Source organism: Sinohyriopsis cumingii, chromosome 13, assembly GCF_028554795.1.
Source record: "Sinohyriopsis cumingii isolate HCF-2022 chromosome 13, ASM2855479v2, whole genome shotgun sequence".
NCBI lineage: Eukaryota > Metazoa > Mollusca > Bivalvia > Unionida > Unionidae > Sinohyriopsis > Sinohyriopsis cumingii.
Window position 1 is genome coordinate 67,712,733 of NC_142973.1, and position 27,505 is coordinate 67,740,237.

Genomic DNA, 27,505 nt, shown 5'->3' on the forward strand with positions numbered 1-27,505 from the left:
GTAATGGACCTATTCTACATGTAAAACTGTGTAATGGGCCTATTCTACATGTAGAAGGGTATAATGGGTCTATTCTACATGCAGAAGGGTGAAATGGGTTTATTTTACATCCCTGAGAGTATAGTGTCTCTTATTATGTGTAGAAGGGTGTAATGGGCCTATTCTGCTACCCACAGTCTACAGTGACTCTTATTACATGTAGAAGTGTGTAATTGACCTATTCTACATGCAGAAGGCTAAAATGGGCTTATTTTACATTCCCGAGTGTATAGTGTCTCTTATTACATGTAGAAGACTGTAATGGGCCTATTATATATTCTTGAGTCTTCATCTTGGGGGTAAACCAGTACATTAATGTAACTAGGATCATTATTCCACACCATCTATAGGTTGCCACTTACACGTGGTAAAAGTGAACTGAAAGTTTCGTTTGCATTTCACACCAGTTCCCAAAGCTGAATGTGTGGAGAAAAATCTGACAACTTTACTCAAATTTCACAGCAGAACTATATCAGAGTTTAATAAATGCCCTTTTTTCCATTTATTGATTTGTAAATAACTGCATTTGTAAAAATTCATTGGGGGTGTTTTGTGAACACTGTAACACCTACAAAATAAATACTTAAACTGTCTCTTAATCATCAAGATGGTAATTCTGCCAATTTCAATGTGTCGGATGCCTTAACGACTAGGTTATACAGGTCATGTTGGTGTTCAGAACTGTCTCAGTAATGTGTGATATTTTTTAGAATTTTGATTGCACACATGGAAGGTCATTATTTACATGCCCTGAGAAGTACATATAGCAAAATCAATGAAAAATTACATGGACATTTTTGGACAAGGTCAGTCGAAAGGTGTGATCCAGAATAAACTGGATTGAATGTTCAACTCTGATATCACAGTGAAAGCAGCCAAGTGTTCAAAGCAGATTTGTACTATCCTGTTAATTATTATGATAGACACAATGTCTTATTGTCTTGACCCAGTTTAGTACCTGACAACCATTGTAAAAGTCCATAGCGATCGATAATTTTTTCCATCTGGAAGTTTTTTGAGGACATTTAAGGTGCAGAGCATTCAACAGCCAAGATTGAAAACACTTTGGTGAAATTATTTTAGTTATAAATTTTACAACAACAATTAATTTTAAATTTGATTTGAATAAATTCTACTATATGACCATATTGACATATGGTTCACTTTAGGTCAGGGTGAGTTTGATTATATGGCTTTGATTGAATGAGTGTTCTTATGGTGATAAAGTACTATCATTTCAAATGTGCACCTATCATCTGGAATGTGAACCTATAATTTTGAGTATTATGTGCCATCATTCTTACAATATGGACTGTGCCTTTATTACATGGAATGTACTATTAAACAATATGGAATGCTCTTACTGCAGGAGCAATATGCAGAAAAATTGGGACCGAATGCTTAAAATATTTTGCATAATTTGTACACATTAGTAAATTTTCTTATGCATTTACATAGTTGATTTGTCTGCACAAGATAGGTCAATATGCTGCTTATTTACAACCTTTACAAAATATGCAGTCACATCCCCCAGACAGGTAATTCAAAAAGGTCACAGTTATGTGAACAAATTTCACCAAAGGGGCTAGTTGACATTTTTTTTATTGCAGCAAAAATGATTTGAAATTGTATAATTTTGCATTTTTTTATCCATTTCACTGTCTCAGAAATCCTTTTCGGTATCGTTTACATTTGTAACATAAGCACATGTATGTAGACAGTGTGGACTCGTATGTACCATTTTATCATGTGCAGGCAGGAATTGGAAGTTCTTGGCCATGTCTGACGAGTGCAAGAATAAACATTGGATATTAATAGTGTCTGTTTTGAACTGCCCTCGAAGCCAGTGTTATTACATCATAAATTAAAAGTGCTGGAATTTTATTCATCGTTGGAACGTTTAGTGTTATTTTTAGCACATACCGTTTTACAAGAATCTATTCTTCAGCTGTCAAGCTGGATATTCATCCACCAAAATCGTACCAGTTTGGGAAGTGGTGCTGCACTTATATCTGAGCCTCTCTCAGTGATTCTGAGTTATTCTGTTGGCATCAGAAAGAGAAAAGGGTGTTCTAATTGGTGTATACACATCGGGGTTGTCATTGTTTAAAATCATAGGTAGAAAGAACACAGTAGATCTCAATTGGCTGGGGAGTTATGGGATGGCTGGTCTTGGTTAAGAGTGTATTTTGCCACTGATGTCTTGATATGATACACAATATGTCCTGATGATACAATGTGTATCATGGTACATTTCCTCAGCTTTTATTTTCATGTACATAAGATGAGTTTCACATCGTCATCACATTAAATGACACTATCCTATTACATTTGTACTTTCTTTTTCAACATTTTAATAAATGCTAATTGTATTATTTTATTTCATTATCAAAACTGGATGTATTATGACTGGATAAAATGAAAATTGATACAGTAGGAAAATACAGCATTTATTGTAATATACGTTTGGCAGTATTATATATATATTGCATTATCTTAAAAATATTTATAATTCCTTTAATTATCAATCTCAGTATAGGTACATCCCTATTTATGATCTGTGCTGTTTGAAGCCAGTCACTTGTTGAGCATGAGCAAATTTAGTTAATTACTAGACATACCGTATGTACGTCGCTTATATGACCAGCTGCAAACTGCACAGACCCAGATCTGCCATCACATAATGTACTGGCATATCTGGGTCTGTGCAGTTTGTTAGGATTAATCAGTCAAACAAACAACATATACACTGATTTGCAGATGCATTATCCTACAGCAGATCAGGATGTTTGTTGTTTGCAGTTTGACTTAACTTATAAAGGAGTTTTTACGGTACGAGTTTGTAATGTTTATTGTGCACCTGTCTCATGCCTTTGAATTAAGAAAAGTCAAGTAAATTTGATCACACTTATTTTCTTGTTAAGGCAAAGAAAGTAAATTGCTTACAAGAAGTATTTACAAACAGGAAATTGGTTTTATATGGAAAGGGTGTGTGCTTTAAGTGTTATAATTATTTATCTTTTCAGGTAAAGAAAACTCCCACTAAGTCCAGGTATGTGTTGATAAACCTGCCTCCTACATTCCTTCTTAATGCCTATGCTATTAATAATGCTAAGGTTTTTGAAAGAGTTGGTAGTAATAAGTATCACAATATGAAAAAAACATACATTCACAGTAAAGTGGGATATAGCATTTCAAAAATCAAAAAACGGGAATGAGAAATTTTATTGACAATAATAGCAAGGTGTTTATATCTGGATTGTCAATATGTTTTAGAGTTTTCATAGAAAGGGATAAAGTTATAAGTACCAGAATTTTGAGGGTTTTTTTTTTTACATAAAAAAAATCCTGAATATTTTGACTGGATTCTCCAACACCAAGCCCATTTGTCATTTAAAATAGTAATCATACTGTAATACTCGTAATGATGAATGCTTTTAACGTTGTAAAAATTGCTTCATTCGTTATGTGAATTTGTTTTATTCTTGTCATAAAATTAATATCTGCACATTGAAAGAAACGTTTTATTTATTGTGCTTTTATTGAAAGTATATCTAAAAAGCTTAAGTATCCCTTGTAACAAGAGAATTTTTAAAACTTAATTTATAAAGGTAATAAATCACATGATTTGCAACCATTTTAAATTCAGTTCTGTGTTACTTGCTGTATGAAGTTTTTCCAGTTGATTATTTTTTTGTGTAACCATTCTGGTGGCCTAAGTGGTTAGAGTGTCCACCTCAGATATGGGAGGTTGTGTGTTAGCACCCTGACTGAGTTATACCACAGATTTATAAAAATTGTACTAGCAGCAGCCTCACTTGCTAACAGCATTAAGAGGTTAGTGTTAAGGCTGCTTGGCCTGGTGTCAGGATAATGTAACCAGGTGCGACATGATGCTTTATGTCTGTGGCATGATGCCTCAGTGCCAGTCATCACTATAAACTGCTGCGCTGCAGACACTCTAGTGATATGACTGAATAATTGTTAAAACCACATTAAAAATCAAAATCACTTGCACACACATTTACTTGTAAATGTGTATGTTTACATGTGTGAGATATGGATGGTGTTGGTCATATCATAATTGTAACAGATGTTCACAGAAGCAATGGATTCAAACAGTGGTCTTATTTATGCACTGTCATAATTGATTCTAACAATTTACATAAAAAGAAAACAATACTACAAAGGACTGTTGTGGGAACTCGTGTGAAAAGGTCTGATAATTAAGATATTTATTGCTAATAATTTTCCAGCTCTTGTAAATCTTTAAAGGTCAATTAAATGTATAAATTGCACATTGGAATGCTGTAAGTTGAGCACTATTTATTCACTAGATGTCTTTTTATGTCATTAACCAATTTTTCTTTTAATTTTTTAAAATAAAACAACTTACAAGAGTTTGTAATTTTTCCTTTAGTGTCATATCATCTTCACTAACCAAGGTCCCAATACACATTAACCCTATCTACACCTTGGTGGATGAAGCAGATATTTCTGTGCTTTGAGTCTGTGAATTTCATTGGATGCAGTGGCAACCACTGCATCCAATCAAAATAACGTTGTTTAAATTTGAACACTGTTCCTTCATGTTTGAGACCAGGAGAGCACACTACTTGAATGGACTCGTAAATAAGCAATTTCCACTGCCGGTCCATGTTTGTACAAATATCTTTCACTCAAATACACCTGTAATGACTTATCTGGTGCGTAGACATAATTTCAGTGTTAACCTTACAAAGTATCTTTTTGTAGTCAATTACCTTCACCAATTTCGGCCGATGTACGATGTGCAATGCACTGCTGTTACTATTGATTATTTGGCATTACATATTAAGGGAGGCAACTCTTGAAATCCAATAGATGTTGCCAGTACAAAGCACACAAATATCTGCTCGATCCTCCAAATTGTAGATAGGGTTAACATACACTGGACAACAAATTTTTACAAAAGTCATGTTACTGAAATAAAATTAGTCAATTCTTATCAATTTTTATGTGCTGAACACGAATATGACAGTCAAATTGCAAAATTGGCTCTAGTTTTTTTGTAATCTGCAAGAAATTAATGTTTACATAACGAAATGCATTCCAATAGTAAAAGGTAAACTGTAATAGCCTACCTATAAAAAATCAAGTCATTGACTACATCTTAGATTTCTTCGCCTGTCTCTTGTACAGCTGTTCGGGAGCATCTCTGAGGAGTGTCCAGCAGTAGTCAGCCAGCATTGTAGTGGACCATTTTCCCTGGTATCTTTGTTCCATTGTTGCGATATCTTGATGAAAACGTTCGCCGTGTTCATCACTAACAATACCACAGTTGCTAGGAAAGAAATTCAAATGGGAATGAAGGAAGTGAATCTTTAGAGACATATTGCAGCCAAGTTTCTTATACTTCATCAACATGTCTTCTACTAGTTCCTTATAGTTTTCTGCCCTAACATTTCCGAGGAAGTTTGTAGAAACTAGGCGAAAAGCATTCCATGCTTGTTTCGCGTCACCTTCCAGCAAGTTGTTGAACCGGTCATCTTTGAAAAGCTCTCGAATCTGAGGACCCACAAAAACTCCCTCTTTAATCTTTGCTTCGCTGAGTCGAGGGAATTTTTCATGCAGGTATCGGAATGCTGGCAAAGTCCGGTCAATGGCTTTCACGAAGTTCTTCATCAAACCTAGTTTGATGTGAAGGGGTGGTAGCAAGATTTTCTGAGCCTCAACCAGAGCTGGGTGTTGGATATTCTTCTCTCCAATGGCTACATTCTGCCTGTGAGTCCATTCCTTCCTCATGTAGTGCATTTCCCTTGCTCGGCTATCCCACTCGCATAAGAAACACATGTATTTTGTATATCCTTGCTGCAGTCCCATTAAAAGGGCAACTACCTTCAAATCACCACAGAGGTGCCAGCTGTACTTGTTATACTCAATGGAATTCAGTAGCTGCCTTAAGTTATCGTATGTCTCTTTCATGTGGACAGCATACGCTACTGGAATAGATGGAAGAATGTTTCCATTGTGCAAAAGCACAGCCTTGAGACTCAGTTTCGAAGAGTCCACAAATAGTCTCCATTCTTGTGGGTCATGAGTGATTTTTAAAGCATTCATGAGGCCCTCAATATCGGAACAGAATATCAGATTACTTTCCTTTCTGAAGAAAGGCTTCAATTGCTGGTGGCGCTTTCGATATGCAGTAATTGTGACATCTTCTTCTAGAAGATTCCATTGTTGGAGTCTTGATCCTAGCAATTCTGCCTTGTTCTTTGATAAGTCCAAATCACGAATCAGGTCATTTAGTTCTTCCTGTGTATTCTGTGTGGGGTTGATGATGCACCACAGTGAAAATCTGGATCACTGCATGCTGATGGACCAGGAGAAGAACAGGTCGACTCACCTTTGTCTTCGTCAGATGAATCAAGAGAATATTCTGCTGTAGGTTCTGGAATAGGAAGTCCCTCACCATGTGGAACTGGTCTCAATGCAGACGGAATGTTTGGGTAGACTATTCTTGACTTCTTTCGCTTCGTTATTCCGCCGGAAAGAGGAGGAACCAAGCAGAAGTAACAGTCATTTAGGTGGTTGCTTGGCTCTCTCCACACCATTGGGACTGCAAACGGCATTGATGACCTTTTGCAATTCAACCACTGTGAAAGCTGTGTTGTACATGTAGCACAGCATATATGCGGAGCCCAAGGCTTGTCTTGGTCACCAACCTTGCATCCGAAGTAAAGATGATATGCCTTCTTCACTTGAGAATTGATACTTTTCTTCTGGTTGGCAAATGTCACTTCCCCACAAATATAGCAAAAATTGTCCGCGGTATTAACACACTTTTGAGGCATTACTGTTCTTTATTGTACGTAAATGGATAAAATAATAAGTTTTATGTAACAGTAGCTTGAACTGTCTCGCACAACGTCTAAAATATTTTAAATGCTAAACCTATCTGATTGGGCTTTATATAGTACACTGCTTACGTCAGCTTCAGCAGCCGCCTGGCATTAGTATAATAGGCCTACACATGTATAGTACACTGCTGACGTCAACTTACTTAAGCAGCCGCATGGCATTAGTATTGCATTGCATCAGAAAATGATGCAATCAACTGTGGATGATGTGAGCATGATGGTATTATGCAATGTTACATCATTATTCTGGATGTTGCTGCAGTCCTACTGGAGAAATTTACACAGTGAAACATAGAAAATGAGGTATATGAATATCTTCAAAACGAGAGCCAATACAAATTTTTCACGGTTATATTCGTGTTCGGCACACCAAAATACTACAGATTAGGGCCTTTTCAAGTCAGTAATGATTTCACTGTTGACCAGTGATATCGGAACCTTAGCTAGCAAAGATGGTGCCATATAAGCTGAAACATTTTCACCTGTGTAAGTAAGGTTATCCACTTGGTTGTGGCAGAAAGATGATGTCTTTTTCATATGGAGTGACTTCATGACTTATTTCAACTACTAACAATGACAACAACAAAATGGAATTTTAAGATTAGAAAACTGAAAAATCCAAGTCCAGAGAAACAAGGAAATGGTATGATTTATGGTATCAAATAATTAACAATTTTCCAGCCAGAAAACAGACAGTCTTCTGATTGAGATGTAAATAAAAAATTAGAACCCTAAATATTTTGATATGCAGCCATTGACTAGTAAATGGATTTAATATTTTTTCCATTATACATTTCATTAACTTCAATTTGTGTAGGGGCCCCGAGTGACCGAGTGGTCTAAAGCGCTCACCGTTCCGGATCACTGCCATCTCACCTCTGTCTGCGTATGTTCGAGTCCAAGGCTCGGCTAGCGTGGGTACGTGGGAGAGCCTGCCAGTAGCTTCTCGTGGGTCGGTGGTTCTTTCCTGGGTTTTCCAGGGTTCTTCCTCCACCAGTTATACTGGCCGCCATATATGGCCTATCTTGTGCTGAAAATGGCGTTAAACCCCAGAACAACAACAACAACAACAATCAATTTGTGTACTATGGTTATCAATACAATATTTACTTTTATTTTGGTAACTGTTTAATTTCCTAATGATGGAAAATCATATGGACTCGTGTTGCAGGAGTATGTTGTTAGATGCAGACCATGGAGTGCCCCTGTTTAACAGTAAAAGACGTTAAAAAATTTATGTTAAACACCTGCTGTTTGAGGCTGAATTTATATTCAGTAACTCCACTGAATGGAACTATGTGTAGTTTGTATGTGAACCTAATTCAGAAATTATTTTTATTTTTTTAATACAGTAACATTAAGTTCTATGGGAAATGAATTAGTGGTCCAATCCCTTACATGTTATCTTTGCAGTCTGATATCAGTGATACATATAGTCTAAATAATAAATAATTCCACAAGACAGCTATGCTCGAATAGAAATGTCCTTTTCAGGATGCACAAGGCCCCACAGGCTAAAAGGGGAGAGAATTCAAGAGTGATTCTGAAGGGTTGGCTGCACAAACAGGTCAGTTGCAACCAGACTGCTTAGAGAATACCTCTAGTACATGCCAGTTATATTCATTTAGAGAATGTCTCTAGTTGATGCCAGTTGTAATCATTTAGAGAATGCCTTTAGTGCATAACATTTATAGTCATTTAGAGAATGACTTTAGTGCATGCCAGTTGTATTTATTTAGAGAATGCCTTTAGTGCATGCCAGTTGTATTCATTTAGAGAATGTCTCTAGTTGATGCCAGTTGTATTCATTTAGAGAATGTCTCTAGTTGATGCCAGTTGTATTCATGTAGAGAATGCCTTTAGTGCATGCCAGTTGTATTCATTTAGAGAATGCCTTTAGTGCATGCCAGTTGTATTTATTTAGAGAATGTCTCTAGTTGATGCCAGTTGTATTCATTTAGAGAATGTCTCTAGTTGATGCCAGTTGTATTCATTTAGAGAATGTCTCTAGTTGATGCCAGTTGTATTCATTTAGAGAATATCTCTAGTTGATGCCAGTTATAATCATTTAGAGAATGTCTTTAGTGCATGACATTTATAGTCATTCAGAGAATGCCTTTATTGCATGCCAGTTGTATTCATTTAGAGAATGCCTTTAGTGCATGCCAGTTGTATTCATTTTATGAATACTTTTAGTGCATATCAGTTGTATTCATTTAGAGAATACTTTTAGTGCATGCCAATTATGATTCATTTAGAGAATGCCTTTTGTACATGCCAGTTTTGTTCATTTAGAAGATACCTTTAGTGCATGCCAGTTGTATTCATTTAGAGAATGCCTTTGTGTGTGCCAGTTGTACTCATTTAGAGAATGCCTTTAGTATATACCAGTTGTATTCATTTAGAAGATACCTTTAGTGTATACCAGTTGTATTCATTTAGAGAATGCCTTTAGTATATACCAGTTGTATTCATTTAGAGAATGCCTTTAGCACATGCCAGTTGTGTTCATTTAGAAGATACCTTTAGTGCATGCCAGTTGTATTCATTTAGAGAATGCCTTTGTGTGTGCCAGTTGTACTCATTTAGAGAATGCCTTTAGTATATACCAGTTGTATTCATTTAGAAGATACCTTTAGTGTATACCAGTTGTATTCATTTAGAGAATGCCTTTGGTATATACCAGTTGTATTCATTTAGAGAATGCCTTTAGTGTATACCAGTTGTGTTCATTTAGAGAATGCCTTTAGTGTATACCAGTTGTGTTCATTTAGAGAATGCCTTTGTGTGTGCCAGTTGTACTCATTTAGAGAATGCCTTTAGTGCATGCCAATTATGATTCATTTAGAGAATGCCTTTTGTATATACCAGTTGTATTCATTTAGAGAATGCCTTTAGTGTATACCAGTTCTGTTCATTTAGAAGATACCTTTAGTGCATGCCAGTTGTATTCATTTAGAGAATGCCTTTAGTATATACCAGTTGTATTCATTTAGAGAATGCCTTTAGTGTATACCAGTTGTGTTCATTTAGAAGATACCTTTAGTGCATGCCAGTTGTATTCATTTAGAGAATGCCTTTGTGTGTGCCAGTTGTAATCATTTAGAGAATGCCTTTAGTGCATGCCAGTTATGATTCATTTAGAGAATGCCTTTTGTACATGCCAGTTTTGTTCATTTAGAGAATGTCTTTAGTGCATGCCAGTTGTATTCATTTAGAGAATGCCTTTAGCACATGCCAGTTGTGTTCATTTAGAAGATACCTTTAGTGCATGCCAGTTGTATTCATTTAGAGAATGCCTTTGTGTGTGCCAGTTGTACTCATTTAGAGAATGCCTTTAGTGTATACCAGTTGTATTCATTTAGAGAATGCCTTTAGTGTATACCAGTTGTATTCATTTGAAGAATGCCTTTAGTGTATACCAGTTGTATTAATTTGGAGAATACCTTTAGTGTATACCAGTTGTATTCATTTAGAGAATGCCTTTAGCACATGCCAGTTGTGTTCATTTAGAAGATACCTTTAGTGCATGCCAGTTGTATTCATTTAGAGAATGCCTTTGTGTGTGCCAGTTGTACTCATTTAGAGAATGCCTTTAGTGTATACCAGTTGTATTCATTTAGAGAATGCCTTTAGTGTATACCAGTTGTATTCATTTGAAGAATGCCTTTAGTGTATACCAGTTGTATTAATTTGGAGAATACCTTTAGTGTATACCAGTTGTATTCATTTAGAGAATGCCTTTAGCACATGCCAGTTGTGTTCATTTAGAAGATACCTTTAGTGCATGCCAGTTGTATTCATTTAGAGAATGCCTTTGTGTGTGCCAGTTGTACTCATTTAGAGAATGCCTTTAGTGTATACCAGTTGTATTCATTTAGAGAATGCCTTTAGTGTATACCAGTTGTATTCATTTGAAGAATGCCTTTAGTGTATACCAGTTGTATTAATTTGGAGAATACCTTTAGTGTATACCAGTTGTATTCATTTAGAGAATGCCTTTAGCACATGCCAGTTGTGTTCATTTAGAAGATACCTTTAGTGCATGCCAGTTGTATTCATTTAGAGAATGCCTTTGTGTGTGCCAGTTGTACTCATTTAGAGAATGCCTTTAGTGTATACCAGTTGTATTCATTTAGAGAATGCCTTTAGTGTATACCAGTTGTATTCATTTGAAGAATGCCTTTAGTGTATACCAGTTGTATTAATTTGGAGAATACCTTTAGTGTATACCAGTTGTATTCATTTGGAGAATACCTTTAGTTCATGCCAGTATATAAACTTTGAGCATGTCTTACGTGCATGTCAGTTGTATTCATTTAGAAAATGTCTTCAGTACATGCCAGTTGTATTCATATAGAGAATGCCATTAGTGCATGCCAGTCATATTCATTTAGGGAATGCCATTAGTGCATGTCAGTCATATTCATTTAGAGAATGCCTTTAATGCATGCCAGTTATAAAAACTTAGCAAATGCATTTAGTGCATGCCAGTTATGTTGAATTCATTTAGAGAATACTTTTTGTGCATGACATTTATATTAATTTAGAGAATACGTTTAGCTCATGCCAGTATATTAAAATTTGAGCATGTCTTAAGTGCATGCCAGTTGTATTCATTTAGAGAATGCCTTTAGTGCATGCCAGTTATATTCATTTAGAGAATACTTTTTGTGCATGCCAGTCATATTTATTTAGAGAATACTTTTTGTGCATGCCAGTTGTATTCATTTAGAGAATGCCTTTAGTGCATACCAGTTATATTCATTTAGAGAATACTTTTGTGCATGCCAGTCGTATTCATTTAGAAAATACTTTTAGTGCATGCCAGTTGTATTCATTTAGAGAATACTTTTAGTGCATGCCAGTTGTATTCATTTAAAGAATGTCTTTAGTGCATGCCAGTCATGTTCATTTAGAGAATGCCTTTAGTGCATGCCAGTTGTGTTCAGTTAGAGAATGTTTTTTCAGTTCATGCCAGTTATATTCATATAAAGAATACCTTTAGTGACTGTTATATTCTAAAGAGATCTTTGAAATTATTTCAGGTAATTGTATATTGTACTTCAAAATTGTAATTAATCTTCAGTTCATTATTACCCAAAATCTACTTCCTCAGATTTTATATGTATTTTTATATAATTTTCATATAAACTACAAAAAGTTATAGCTTTGCATTGAAATATATTATAAGCTCTTTGGTGAGTAAATTAAATATTTACTTGCCAGCAAACATGTTTACCTTATCCCAGATTGTCAGACAAGGGATGTTTCTGGACCAGGTATTTCATTAATTTATTTATCATTTTCTTCAAGCGTCCTTGGCCTCTATTTCCTATAATATATTAAGAAACAAATATATTTGTCATGTACTTAAAATATTTTATGACCAAGAATCTGAATATTAGTTTTCAGTTTTATTGTTCTCCTTGCTTTTTTTGTTATGCAGCAAATTATAACAGGCATATGATTTTGTATACCTAAATGATTCAGGGTGCACATGGGCAATGTCTTCATGAAAATGAAAGAACAAAAAAAAAAATTGTATGTTAAAAGGTTAAGTATAAAATCATTTTTGCATCAATGCTTTCAACTCTTCCCATCACCCTTTCATGGCAACATAACAGGATTTTTCCATATAATAGCAGCAGTAATTCCTCAATTATCATTTTACCATGACCACTCTAGGGACATTCCATTCCTGTGTCTGCCAATTCCCAGAACGAAAAATGGGAGATTTTATTTTCCATGGGAAAACATGCTCAAAGAGCTGGAAGGGATGAGGGATGACATGGCAGCAACTAACACATTTGAGAAATTCCATTTGATAGATCTTGTAAATATGCATGGCATACCTTATTTTGTTAAATGGGTCACATTTTTCGCATACAATCTTTAAGTCTAATTTTTCGGTCAAAATTTCTACTGAAAATGCTGTGAAACCTGTCTTTTTAGTACACTCATGCAGCTACAGAAGTTTATTCTTATTTGGACATTTGTCCATGTTATTGATGTTAAATAGGTAATTACATTTAAGATATATTTTTCTGTTCTTTCGGAGTAGATACACTTTGTATTGAGAGTTTCCACTAGACAGGTGTTATTGTGCTTTGATATTTATAGATGCCCATTTTATGGAAGTATCCATAAGACAAGTTTCTGTGTGCTTTGATATTTATAGACACCCTTTTTATGGAAGTATCCACAAGACAAGTTTCTGTGTGCTTTGATATTTATAGACACCCTTTTTATGGAAGTTTCCACAAGACAAGTTTCTGTGTGCTTTGATATTTATAGATGCCCTTTTTATGAAGTATCCACGAGACAAGTTTCTGTGCACTTTGATATTTATAGATGCCCTTTTTATGGAAGTATCCACAAGACAAGTTTCTGTGCTTTGATGTTACTAGATGCCTGTTTTTTGGAAGTACTCACAAGACAAGTTTATATGTGCTTTGATATTTATGGATTCTCTGTTTTTTGGAAGATCCATTAGAAAAGTTTCTGTGTGCTTTAATATTTATAGATATCCTTTTTATGTTAGCATCCCCAGGCAAGTTTCTATGTACTTTCATGTTATACAATTTTTTTAATACAGGAAAGCAGTGGTTTGAAGCTGTGGAAACGTAAATGGTGTGTTTTGGCTGACTTTGGCTTGTTTTTCTATAAAGGTAAAATGATGTTTATGGTGTTTTTCTCATTTCTGAATTTTCAAAATATGGTTGAACCTGTGTAGAACAGCTATGACGACTTTTAAGGGATCTTGCTAGGTAGATAGTCATTATTTGCAGACAAAAGTACTGCTTACTGGTGACATTTTGCATTGAATAAAAGACTTGCAGACAAAAGTAATGCTTACTGGTGACATTTTTTATTGAATAAAGGACTTGCAGACAAAAGTACTGCTTACTGGTGACATTTTGCGATTGAATAAAAGATATCAGACAAATGTACTTTCATAATTGCTGGTCTGCCAGATCATAGAATAAAAGGATCTTTGTATGCCACGTACAGAATATACACACAGCGTATCTGTACTCAGTACAGAATATACTCACAGCATGTCTGTATGCCGATTATAAAATATACTCACAGCATCTCTGTATGTACAGTATAAAATAAACCCACAGCATCTTTGTGCACAGTATAAAATATAGTCACAGCATCTCTGTAAGCACAGTATAAAATATACCACTGCATCTCTGTATACACATTACATTAGGCAGCGGTACATAGAACAGTGGTCACTGTTTGTATTAGGCAGGTTGTTGCTGTATACAGGCAAATTGTAAATTAGAATGAAAAGGTTAAAATATTTAATTGCAAGTAGTTGCTTTATGAAACCAGTCACAAGACCTGGATTATTTGTGTATTTTTCAATGAAGAATACTTTTATATACATTGCTCTTGATGTTTTTCATATATACATAGGTTTATATCAGCTGCTTTGATGAGTAATTTTCAAAACTCTTTCATATTATTGCATCACACAAGTAGGATTACCTATTTATGGGGCATGTAATCAGTCTTGGAGAATAGCCATCTATTGTCTGTACCTGTAGTTCTAATTAGCCTTCTATTGGCTCTACCCATCATGCTGATTAACTTCTGTAGGCTGTACCTGTAGTTAAAATTAACATTCTTTTGGCTGTACCTCTTGTTCTTGTTAGCCTTCTATAAGATGTACCTGTAGAGCTGATTATCCTTCTATAGTCTGTACCTGTAGTGCTAATTAACCTTATGTAGCTGTACCTGTAGTGCTAATCAGCCTTTATTGGCTGTATCTGTAGTGCTAATTGGTCCTCTATTGGCTGTACCTGTAGTGCTCATTAACATTATTTAAGCTGTACCTTTAGTGCTAGTTAGCCTTCTATAGGTTGTTCCTGTAGTGCTAATTAGCCTTCTGTAGTCTGTACCTGAATTGCTAATTAACCTTCTATAGTCTGTACCTGTAGTGCTAATTAACCTTCTATAGTCTGTACCTGTAGTGCTTATTAGCCTTCTATATGCTGTACCTGTAGTGCTAATTAGCCTTCTATACTCTGTACCTGAATTGCTAATTAACCTTCTATAGTCTGTACCTGTAGTGCTAATTAACCTTCTATAGTCTGTACCTGTAGTGCTAATTAGCCTTCTTTATGCTGTACCAGTAGTGCTAATTAGTCTTCTATAGTCTGTACCTGAATTGCTAATTAACCTTCTATAGTCTGTACCTGTAGTGCTAATTAACCTTCTATAGTCTGTACCTGTAGTGCTAATTAGCCTTCTATATGCTGTACCTGTAGTGCTAATTAGATTTCAGTAGGCTGTACCTGTAGTGCAAATTTGTTTTCTTTATGCTGTACCTGTAGTGCTAATTAGATTTCTATAGGCTGTACCTGTAGTTCTAATTAGTCTATAGCTTATGCCAGCATTTAAAGTATTGCTTTTCAGCTTATTATGACTGAGTTTTATCTAGTACTGCTGTAACATTGTGTTTATTATCCATTACAAGTGAAAATATACTTCATGTCAGTATTCTTTTTAATGCAGATAGGTCATTTTTACTTTGTAGTTTCCGCAGACCTGTTATTAGTTGTAAAATTGGCATGTCACTCAAAACAAATTGAGATTGCACTTTGGAGTAATTAATTTTTATATATGAGAATAAATAAAAATGGCTTTATGTTTTCTTCACATATTTCGGTCATGATAATTGCAATATTTCTGATGAGCCCCATTATTAGTCAGTTTTATTCATGAAATAAAAATGTTGGCATAACACCAGGTAAAATAATGCAGATGATAAACTACACTAGAGCTTACAAACCATATATGCACCTTGTAATAGTATGCCAGTTTTTAAAATAGCAAATGAGTAATGAAAACTTTTTACTTTCTAGATTCCAGTGAACAGCAGCCCAGTGGCTCCATCTTGTTACCTAGTTACCAGGTTACAGTTTGTGGCCCATCTACTGTAAGCAGAAAGTTTGCATTCAAGTTGGAACATGAGAACATGAAGACATACTATTTATCAGCTGACAGTCAACATGAAATGCAAGGTTGGGTTGAGACCCTTAATATGGCATCTGTTCTTCAGAGGGCACCAGGGTAAGGCTTCAAAGGCTTGGCTACATAGAGATTTTTGGTTTCAAAGGTCAGAGTTTGAAAGATTTCGATAGGCATAATGTTTTTTGCAAGGGTAAAAGGGAGAACTTTTATTATAGTCTGATTTAAGAAAGTAGAGAACCCCATGGTCAAAAAATAAAAAGAAGTAAAATATGTATTGAAAGAAAAATGAAATTTTTAAGAAAGATAACCTGTTGTTAGATAAATATAAGATAATGCATGTTTGTGTAGAGATTATGAATAATGATTTGTAAGTGTGTGAGATTACAGAACGCTGAAACCAGAGTGTGGGTGCATTAAACAATTGAATTTTGTGATCTTTGACACAAGTGAATTATTAAATATAATCACTAAGCTAAGACTGTGTGACCCCACTTTAGCATGTCCCATTATGGCACGAATTTGGATATATAACATGATTGTAGCATGGCTCCCAAAATTTCATGAACATGTATTTTTGTCATAAACGAAAAAAATATTTTTTCCTTCTTAAAAATACAAAAATTAACTTGAAAAAAGTTTATTATTATTTTGGACAGGAAATCAATTACGAATTTTGATTCGAGATGATCTTGGTATGCTTCCTGAAATTTCATATATATGTATTTTTCTGGTACACAAAAAGTATTTTTTCTTAAAAGTACACCCCAAAATGTGTACAAAGTTTATTCAGGGATCACCCTGGGCTTTGCCCGAAAATTGAAATATTTTTTCCCATATTGTAGATTAAATATACCGTCGTGTGATTTTTTTGTGGTGACAACATTATTGGCTGTTTCAACTTGTATATACAGTCTTGGGTTTGGAGCGGAAAAATTCAAATGCACAATGAAAGGAAGCTGCAAACTTGGATATTAAATAAACTGTAATCTATCCATTGTTACATAAACAAATTCTTTGTTCATATTGACAAACCATCTTAACAGTGCATTGTTATATCATAATCAGCTTGTGCTGACATCTGACATAAGTACTGTATGCTATGATACACTCCATTAGTCATGATACCAGACTATGACATCTGACATAAGTACTGTATGCTGTGATACACTCCATTAGTCATGACACCAGACCATGACCATGACCAGCTTCTGAAGGCAGGAACAAGAATGGCTACAAACATTTAAATGATGGCTAATTTTTTTTTTTTAAATGTACCCAGAAAAAATAGTTTTACTGAAACTTCAAAGAAGACTGAATACCTTTGCAGCACCAATCATTCTGTATAAATTCTTAGCAAATGAAAGTTTTTTCAGTCTCAATCAATGTTCTACAAATATTTGATGTTGCCACTGTGATAACAAACAGGCATTTGTTTGGTCCACCAAACATGGCCTTTAGCTGTGAATTCAATAACACGTGCCCTTCATCAAAGCAAGCAGACTACAATAAAAAATAAAACACCTTTGATCAAAGGAAGTCAGCACAAAACTTAAATAAAAGCAATGGAATTTGATGGATTGCTGCATTTTCCAAAGTGTTTGGGACAATTATATTGTGCATTGCAAGTTTCCTATTTGCAGGAAAAACATTTATGCTTATGATTGTCACTATCAATGGCAGCATAAAATGCCAGTTAAATTTGCAGTCTTCAGAAACCATAGATATCTGGCTGTCAAGTTGATTGAAGGTGGAGCATCTCACAGAGGTGTTTGTTAAACTTTTTAATTTGTTAACATGTTTTCATTTCCCTCTCAATAGCCTCATCCTGTGTAGCCTGAGCAAGATGATAGCTGTCTCTAGCTGACCAAAATCTAGGCCAGTTTAAGTACATGTATGTGTAGCATGTAAACAACTACAGCCAAGTGCTGTTGGCGACAGTGAATATCATAGTGAATTGTTAAGTGACACATGTTTGTTCACAATATAATATAGACCAAACAAGGACTACCAGTTTTTATATATGTATTATCTGTATTTTTTTATGGAAGTGGCTTGTACATGAATTTTATAACGTGATCTATACTCAGATTCATCGATTTTTGTATATACATGTACAGTACTTAACACATGGAATGTACTACATAAATGTAAATTGTCAATGTAAAAGGGGGTTTCAATTTAGTTTTGTATTCATTTAACCAAAAGCACATGTTTGTGCACCAGCTTTTATTACCCCCTTCTCCCCCACCTCCCTGGCCATATTTTTGGTACAGGCATCATTTCTATTCAGCTAACTGACTTGGTTGGTTATAATATGGTTTGGTACATAACACAGTTGGGTTCTATGGATCCCAACCATTGTGTTATAATGGGATCACTATGTTTCATTCTGTTTATTATACAAGTCATGGAAGACAAGAACTCAAGACTTCTCTGTTTCAGAGTAGTAAAATAAAATAGTTTTTAATGCTTCCACATTGATCATATGAATATACTGTACTGATTGTAATAGTGAAAATTATCAGTGAACCACTATGTCATAATGAATGAAATGCCAAAGTGTACATGTCATTGTCTTACTGTAATATTTAAACATTTAGGCAGACAGCCAAACAACATGCACAAATAAGCCCATTCCACATTAATAATCCCATCCCAGATTTCAGGTAGTTACCAACAAAAAATCTATAGCTTTGACAGTTGTCATGTGACCAGTTATTTGCTTCAGTAATTCATTGGATGAAATTCTGAGAAATGAATGTGATTTTCTGTTAAAAATTATCTTGTATATTCATTATTATGGATTAAATTTAAAGTAATTTTCAGTAGATTATTTTATGATGCCATATTACAGTGCTGCTTTACTAAATAGAATTCATACGTACAAGCACTTTTGAATTTCATTGAATAAGGTAAACAACAAAAATTGTGTTGCATTGAAATGTAATGAATAATGTATACACCTGAAATTATGTCACACTGAAATGTAATAAATAAGGTATACAATTGAAATGTTTACACTGAAATGTAAAAAATAAGATATACAACTGAAATTATGTCACATTGAAATTAATAAAGTATTGTGGAAATTTTCACACTGAAATGTAATAAATAAGGTATACAACTGAAATAATTTCACACTGAAATGTAATAAATAAGGTATACAACTGAAATTATGTCACATTGTGCAGAAGATACACTGGATATACTCTAAGTAATGTATGTCAACATTAGCAATTTAAAGCAGTTATTTTTTGATAAATTGTTGTCAAGTTTTTTTTGTATGTTAGTTTATTCTCTCAAAATCTAGAACTTAAAATTATGAATGTAAAAAATTGCTATAAACAATGTTTTGCATAATTTTTGATTATTTCTTTTTCATTTCAGGCTGGAATCAAACAATAATGCTCAAAAGCTGGTACCAAAGTCCCCAATCATGACATGGGATGATGAGGCTGATAATGGCGGCTATCCTCCAAACAGTGTGGACCCACAGGGACCTTTCCCAACCAGTGACCCTAACAGACCACCTCTTCAGGCACTTGACAATACTGGTGCATACCCACAGGGACAGCAAATGATGGATGCGAGAAATGCACATTTTGACTCTCTTAACAGGTATCCTGATCCACAGAACCAAAATGTTGATCCCTATGGGGGTCAACAAAGGACTTCAAGGTCTGATATTAGGCCTACATTGGATCAGTATCCAGGTCAGTATGATGGAGATTATAATTCACTTCAGAAAGGACAAAGAAGGTCACAGTCTGAACTTTCACATTCATCTCAGGGTCGTGATGGACATCCAGATAGATGGGGTGGGCCCTATTCAGGGTATATCCAGGAATATCCTGATCAGCGAATTTCAGGGGATGAACCGCAGCATCAGAGAGATATTTCTGGCAGACAATTAAGATATCCACCACAGGAACAGCAGATGAATGACAGAAATAATCCTCCCTTGGAAAGGAACTCAAGATCAAGTCTTTCCAGCAGACATTCCTCCCTTCCTAGTCATACAAACATGGGGGAAACTCTCAGACAACCTGATAATCCTGAGGATATGTATGCAAAAGTGTCAAAATCAAGGTATCCAAATGATACTTTACAGAGGGGAGAAAGGCAAGGATATCCAAATGATAGGTCATCACAGAGTAGATATTCTCCAGATTCTATGCAGAGGAATGATAATAGTCAAGGACATCCAAATGACAGGTCATATCCCTTAGATTCTATGAAGAGAAATGATTCTTGGCAGGGACAGCAAAATGATGGGGTGTCAGTCTATCCAGATAATGTTAGAAATACTGAACAGGGATATCCAAATGATAGATCATCACAAGCTAGATACCCAACAGGTAGTATACCTAGGAATGATGGACAAGGGTATCCAAATGATAGATCATCTCAGGTTAGGTATCCAACAGACAGCTTACCTAGGAACAGTAGGCAAAGTTATCCAAATGGAAGATTATCACAATCAAAATTGGCAGAAGACTTAAGAAGAGATGAAATACAAGGTTATCCAAATGACAGACTCTCTCAATCTAGATACCCAGATAATGATGGTCAGTTTAAAAATCAAAATGATCCACGTGGATACCATTCCTTACCAGGAAATTATGATAGCAGTACAGGATTGAGACCTTCAGATGATAGTGGTTCTCTTACTTCTGAAAGGAAGAATGTTGAATCTCGGGAACAACCACAAAAGTATAACACAGTTGATAGTAGACAAAGACATTCTCAATCCATGCTTCCAGTAGAGGCTTCCCATCAAGGTTTTCCAAATAGCCACTCATCTCCACGGCAGGGTTATGGGACCATGGATAGAATGGGACAACATGGACCACAAACTGGCCCCAGTGGGCCCATATTTTCTGCAGATAATAATCCATACATGTTGATGAAGTCTCCACAGCAGCATCAAGAGACGAGGTAAATTTTAATTGAATTTATTAATAGTAGAGCAAATCTGTTTACTTCTGCATTTTCTTTCTATTTTCAGTTAAATATCCACAATATTTTGAACATCAAATCAAAATATTATTATAATGGATGTCTTTTTCATGAAATTCTGACCGTTGGGTGACATTTTCCTATCTTGTGCTGTTGCAAATGAAAGATTTTATTATTCTTATCCAAGAATACCGTTATAAAAATTCTTAACAAAGCATCATTGTGTAAGAAAACAAAATAGAGAAAAGTCTATGCTCCACTGCAGAAGGGGGAACATTGTTTTGTTGCTTTTGTCCATATATTTGTCCAGAATCAGTTTTAGCAAGATAGCAAAAACCATGTTAACTTGACTAAGTTAAAACTATTTGAGGCAGGCAAATGATGATTGGTACTCGTGTTTTGTCTTCAGTGTTGATGATGTGATTTTCTGGCCATTACCGCAATTAATCCATTTTGTATAAATTTGTAAACTTTTCAGACTTGGGATTATACCCTCCCCCTCTTCTTTTTTTACAATGTCAGTGTTTGTGTGCCTTTATAGTCAAGTATGACTTTATTGTCAAGAGTGTACTTATGTACCATTAAACCTTATTCATACATGCACACACATATTTGACCTTTTCAACAGAAACATTGTTTCCATGGTTAAGCATAAATCACGTAGACCAGAAAAGACTATGGGATAGTTTTTCACCTTTGGTCCATCCATTGTCTGTTGTCTGTTCATACGTTAGTACATGTTTATTATTGCTGCTCTGAGGAAACTACATGGAGGATTGCAATGAAACTTTACTCATCATTCATCCCATGGTCTAGTTATTGCTAAATGAAAATGCTGCTGCTTGGAAATCCAGTATGGCTGCCACAGTGACCATCTTGAAATTTTTGTTATTGCTACTCTATTTGAATGGATGGATTTATCAACATGGGATTTCACTGAATTTCTTCTTAAGATGTCAAGTTGGTCATAAATGAAAATTGTTTAGTTCTGAAGTCAGTATGGCTGTCATGTGGCCAATTTGCAAATCCTCTTATTGCTATTTCTCCTATTTGGATTGGCATATCAGCATAGAGTTTTCAATGCACGACTTCTTATGATGTTTTCTTGGTCCCAGTTGAAAATGTCAGTATTGCCACCACAATGGCCAGCTTGAAAATTGTTTTTACCGGTACTTGTCCTACATGGGTGGTTGTATGGACATGGGTTTTCACTATAAGATTTCTTATGATTTCTCGTTGATTCTAAATGGTAAGTTTGCCGATCTGATGCCCAAAATCTTAAATCTGGAAAATGTTGTTACTGTTACGAATGGATTTTCAATGGACAAGGGATTTCACTAAAAGACTTCAAATAATGTTTTGTTCATCCTGTGTTAAAATGCTGCTGACATCCAATATTTGATGATCTTGAAATTCTTGTTTTTGCTTTTCCTTTTAAATGGAAAGTCATTTTTATGTGGGGTTTTATCAGAAGAGTTCTTGTGGTGTTGATTTGGTTTTTGATGAAAATGACTGACCATCAATATGACCACCATGGTGGCTATCTTGAAAACATTGTTATCTCTACTCCCAATGGCTATATTAGCATAGGGTTTTCACCAATAGACTTGATACCTTGTTGGTCCTAAACAAAAATGGCTCAAATCATACATCTAGTGCTACAGTCTTGTTGTCACTACTCTTCCTGAATGGATAATCAATATGACATTGGTTCACCAATGACTTCTAATGAAGTAAACTTTGTCCTAAATGAAATGGTACCAAGCTGACGTCCAATAAATCTGCCACAGCAGCGGATTTGAAAATCTTGTTAACATTAAAGAGTATCAGAGACGGTTTCAACGCTCTGAAGTTAAAAGGAAGAATTTGTCTCGTCTTGAATTTCTTGACATTCTTTTTGTCCAGTAGAGCATCAGTCCCTTTGAGGGATTCTTGTTTCAATTTGTTATACTTGGGCTCTGGTAGTTGCAGCAAGGCCATGCATAGTTTTCAAAGCAAATTTCTTTAAATGCATCAAAATTATAGACAAGTATAAAGTTTGCCACTATTGTACACCTATCATGTACTCCATATCTAATGAAGCCTTGTTACATTGTATGTCTGTCTTGTACTCCTTATCTTAATGTAATGTCATTACACTGTATGTCTTTCATGTATTCCATATCTTAATGTAGTGTCATTACACTGTATGTCTGTCATGTACTCCATATCTTAATGTAGTGTCATTACACTGTGTCTGTCATGTACTCCATATCTTAATGTAGTGTCATTACACTGTATGTCTATCATTTACTCCTTACCTTAATGCAGGGTTATGGCATTTTTGTTAGTCTTTATGGTGACTTAAAGTTTTCATTGTATTTATGGGCAGGGCTGATCAGATTTTTTTTCTTCAACCACTTGTCCAGGACAAGTGTATTCAGAAAATTAACTTGTCCCAAAATTTCAATCTCCATGCATTTTTCATCCATGTTAAAAGCAAATAAAAACATCAGTATACAACATTTATTTGTTCAAAGGGATACATTTTTCAGTTTTTGTTATTGTCAGTGTATCTTGTGTATGCTGTTTCTTGCTCTGATATGGTAACATCAGTACCTCCAAGAGCAAGAATGGAAAGGAATTGACTGGAATTCAGACCTTCCCTAACTTATTCTCTCTAGACTTTATCAATTGACGGAACAGTCTCTTGACCCTAGTCTTCTTATAATTAGCACCAAATTTCTCCTTTCTCAGAAAATGGTTTTCTGTATTGGTCTAGGGTCTAGGCTGCATTAAACTTAAAGAGAGTTCTTGTTTTATTTGTTTTTCCTTTCACTCACCTTTAGTTTTAAAATGGACATTGGAGTGTTAGCAACTCTAACTTCATTGATTTTCTGCAGATGCTGAATAGTGCCATGCAAATACTGTGCTTCACAGGCTTATGAGTCCCAAACTGTCACAAGACTTGCTTGATTAAATTCTGAATTTGTCGGCTCATTGACCAATTCACTGGCAGAATTTCCAACCTGTGCTAGTTTTTGGTGTATTGTTTTCAAGAAGTACAAAACATCTCTCCTTCAGAGTTAATGAATTGAAACAATGTATAATATAATTGTCATCTCAGTGTGGTATAACATTTCTACTTTGAATACGTTCCCCAATCACATTACATTAGGAATATTAGACTGCTACCTCATGAATCCAGCCCTAGTAAAAGACAAAAATTGTTTAGATAGACAAAGGGCAGTAACCTCCTTTGATACCACCAGGTGTCACTAGTTTTTAGTTTCTCTGTGTGCTGAGACACACGCAGTGCAATAGCCTCCAACAATCCAGCCTTTTTTGTTTTTTTATCTCCATGGTTGTATCATATTTGACATTTTTTTGCTGCCACAAAGTCTGGCATATAATTACTTCATACTCAGTGGCAGCCTTACGGTTTATCCTGTCACTTTCAGGGGAATTTTCCTTATCTGAATCTTCCTTACGACATTTTTGCAAAAATAATTTAGTAAACTCATTTTACCCAAGTAGGAAAGATCATTTCATTTGACAACTACTTGAAAAAAAGTGATTATTATAAATGCATCTTGTCTTTTAAATGCAAACATCGACTGCTTCTTTAGAGCAGGGCCCAGTTGTTTCAATTCAAATGCAAGACTGAAGTTTGTGGCCATTTAAAAAATTGAAAGTCTCATTACTGTCGTTTGATCAGTTCAAAATGCAATGAACACTATGTTGATAAAGTGCCTTTTATTAATTTTTTGTTACATTTACTTGGTGGATTGAAATTAAAGGTTGATATGCTTTTGAGAACCGTTGTCAAGTAAACACAATAGAATAAGGTCATTTAAAGAACTGCAAATTAATCCTAATGGATTTATTTTGTTTGAATTGTTTTGATTGGTTGATAATATGCAGTCAAGCAGTAATGGAACTCGAGTACATGCGACAGTTATCAGTGACCACTTACTGTAATATCAAGGAATGTGAATGAATAGAGGTAGATTCAAGTAGTCAGTACACCCAGAGGGCATGAATGGCCAGATAAATGTAGATACAGTGATTAAAGTATGAAAATTAATGCTTGCCCAACTTGCTTTAAAATAGATAAAAGCACTTGACCCAGACTAGTGCCATGGAAAATTTTAATTATCCAACTCCGAAAATGTATAGTCTGGGACATCAGCCTAGTGAATTTGATTAGCCCTGTAAGGGTTTAAAGGAGTTTTAGAACAATATATATTGCTGTTTTAATATTAAGTTTGAAAGATCAAGAGATAAAACAGTGAAACCCTCCCCCTTTACACATGGTTCATACAACTTCAAAAACTCCTTGAATTTGAGTTTTTGCATTGAATTTTGAGAAAGTTGGTTTTATCTTGGAAAAGCCCTTGATATTTTTCTAAAACTTCTTGAACGTGTCTTGAAAAATATTCAAACTAAATAAAATCTGTTGCTTTTAAAATTCAAAACTTTATGTTATTTTCCAAAAGTAATGAATATATAAATAAATAAAGGGGCCCCGAGTGGCCGAGTGGTCTAAAGCGCTCTTCGTTACGGATCACTGCCATCTCGCCTCTGTCTAAGATTCAGCCAATGTGGGCATGTGAGAAAGCTTGCCAGTAGCTTCTCGTGGGTCGGTGGTTCTTTCCGGGGTTTTCTGGGTTCTTCCTCCACCATTAATACTGGCCGCCATGTATAGCCTATCGTGTACTGAAAAATGGCGTTAAACCCCACAACAACAACAATAAATAAATAAAAGGGAATAAAATTGGGTGGATTAAAGATGACACAAGAAGTTACCAGATGGAGTAGCATCTCAGTGTTGTAGTAGTGCGCTAATGAGTTATTATTAATGTAGTTTTTCTTGTACTTTTTTTACCTATTAATGCAGTGCTAAACAAGACAAGATCAAGGTTCAGTTGATATTCATTTTACATTAGTGTCTTTATTATGAATAATGAGGTTGCAAAATAGAATTAATTTACTGTATTTGCTGAAATTTTATTGTGAAAATGTAGTGATCTACAGTATATTTTTTGTCTTTGATGCCCAGTCGTAACAAAGGGAGACAACCAATGCCCAGGCAGGAAAACCAGCAACCGGTCACTCAACAAGATGATTATGCTTCTCTGCAGAGGGTCAGAGAATGGCAGCAAGGTAACATTTTGTCTCACTCATATTGCTTGTCATCGTTGTCAACAATGTTAAAAGTTTTGAGTTAAAGTTTTTGCATGTTAGATACAAGGAGGAATATATCAATGCTTGAATGCAGATGAGACATCAGGTTCCACTGAACACCTTTTTAGTAGTACTTGTCATAGATCGGTTGAGTGTATGAGATGGTTTCTTGTCTGCCACACCAGCCATCTTGAAAATGTTATTACTGCTCCTTCTGAACAAATAGTCCTATTGACACTGGTTTTTCACCAGAAGACTTCTGATGATGTCTAGTTGGTTATAAATGAAAATGGTGTCATGCACACGTCCAGTATGGCTGCCATCTTGAAACTCATGTTGTAGTTACTCCTGAGTGGATCATTATATCATTATGGGCTTTTTGATATTTAAAAAAATCCTTGTGATGTCCAGTTAGTCCTAAATGAAAATAGTGTTGCTTAGACATCCCATATGGCCTCTGTAGTAGCCATCTTGAAGATCTTGTTTTCACTTCTGAATGAATGATGATAACAGCATGGGATATTCACTGAAAGATTTCTTATGATGGTCGTAAATGAAAATGGTGCCAATCTAACCTCGACTATGCCAGCTGCCACATTAGTCTTGTGGAGATTAGCCTAATTATTGCTACTTCGTCAAGATGGCTGGACATAACAACATTGAGCTTTCACCAGAAGACTTCTTCTGATGTCTAGTAGGTCCTAAATGGAAATGGGGTACATATGATATCCAGTATGGCCACAATGGCAGCCATCTTGAAAGTTTTGTTATTCCTCTAAAACAAAAAGTAGTATCAACTTGGGGTTGTCACCATAAGACTTCTTATAATGTTTTGTTAGTCCTAAATAAAAATGGAGCTAATCTGAAATCCAGTGTGTCATTATAAATATCTTGTTTTTGCTACTCTTAAATGGAAAGTCGTTTTCAGGAGAAGAGCTCTTATGGAGTTGAAATGGTTGTAAATCAGAATAACGCAAATTAACCTTCAATATGGCCCCATGGTGGCTATCTTGAAAATATCTCAACTCCTCTCAAATGGATAGTTGTATCAACTTGGGGTTTTCACCAATAGACTTGTTATGATACCTAACTAAAAATGGTGCCAATCATACATCCAGTATGGTTGCTGAGATGACTGTCTTGAAAATCTTGCTGACACTATTTAACCTGAATGTATGGTCTTATTGGGTTTTCATCAGAAGACTTCAAATGATATTATGTATATTTTTATTGTGTGATTGATCTTTGACCATAATTGAGGGTAGAAGTTAGGGCTTACCTGACTAATGTCTTTTTTATAAACAACATTTTATATAGCTAATTCTTGTCTGTTATTTTAGATTACATTTTAAGATTATTATTACTTAAAGTAAATGTGTTTACTTTTATTAAAGTTCAGGACATTGGTATTCTGCTTTGAAAAATATGGTCTACCTGATATTTTGTATCCC

At 35.1% G+C, this 27,505-nt stretch overlaps 1 protein-coding gene across 3 annotated transcripts in view; it reads left to right on the top strand.

The window, feature by feature from the left end:
* The window catches only part of LOC149785777 (uncharacterized), a 145,511-nt gene that overhangs the window by 50,010 nt on the left and 67,996 nt on the right, over positions 1-27,505 (top strand). For all 3 annotated transcript variants that reach the window (XM_089979686.1, XM_089979687.1, XM_089979688.1), the window contains exons 6-11: positions 3,066-3,091; positions 8,433-8,505; positions 13,537-13,609; positions 15,821-16,028; positions 19,317-20,867; positions 25,930-26,033. In XM_089979686.1, the coding sequence (XP_089835812.1) occupies positions 3,066-3,091; positions 8,433-8,505; positions 13,537-13,609; positions 15,821-16,028; positions 19,317-20,867; positions 25,930-26,033 (2,035 nt within the window). The remainder of the gene's footprint in view (positions 1-3,065; positions 3,092-8,432; positions 8,506-13,536; positions 13,610-15,820; positions 16,029-19,316; positions 20,868-25,929; positions 26,034-27,505) is intronic.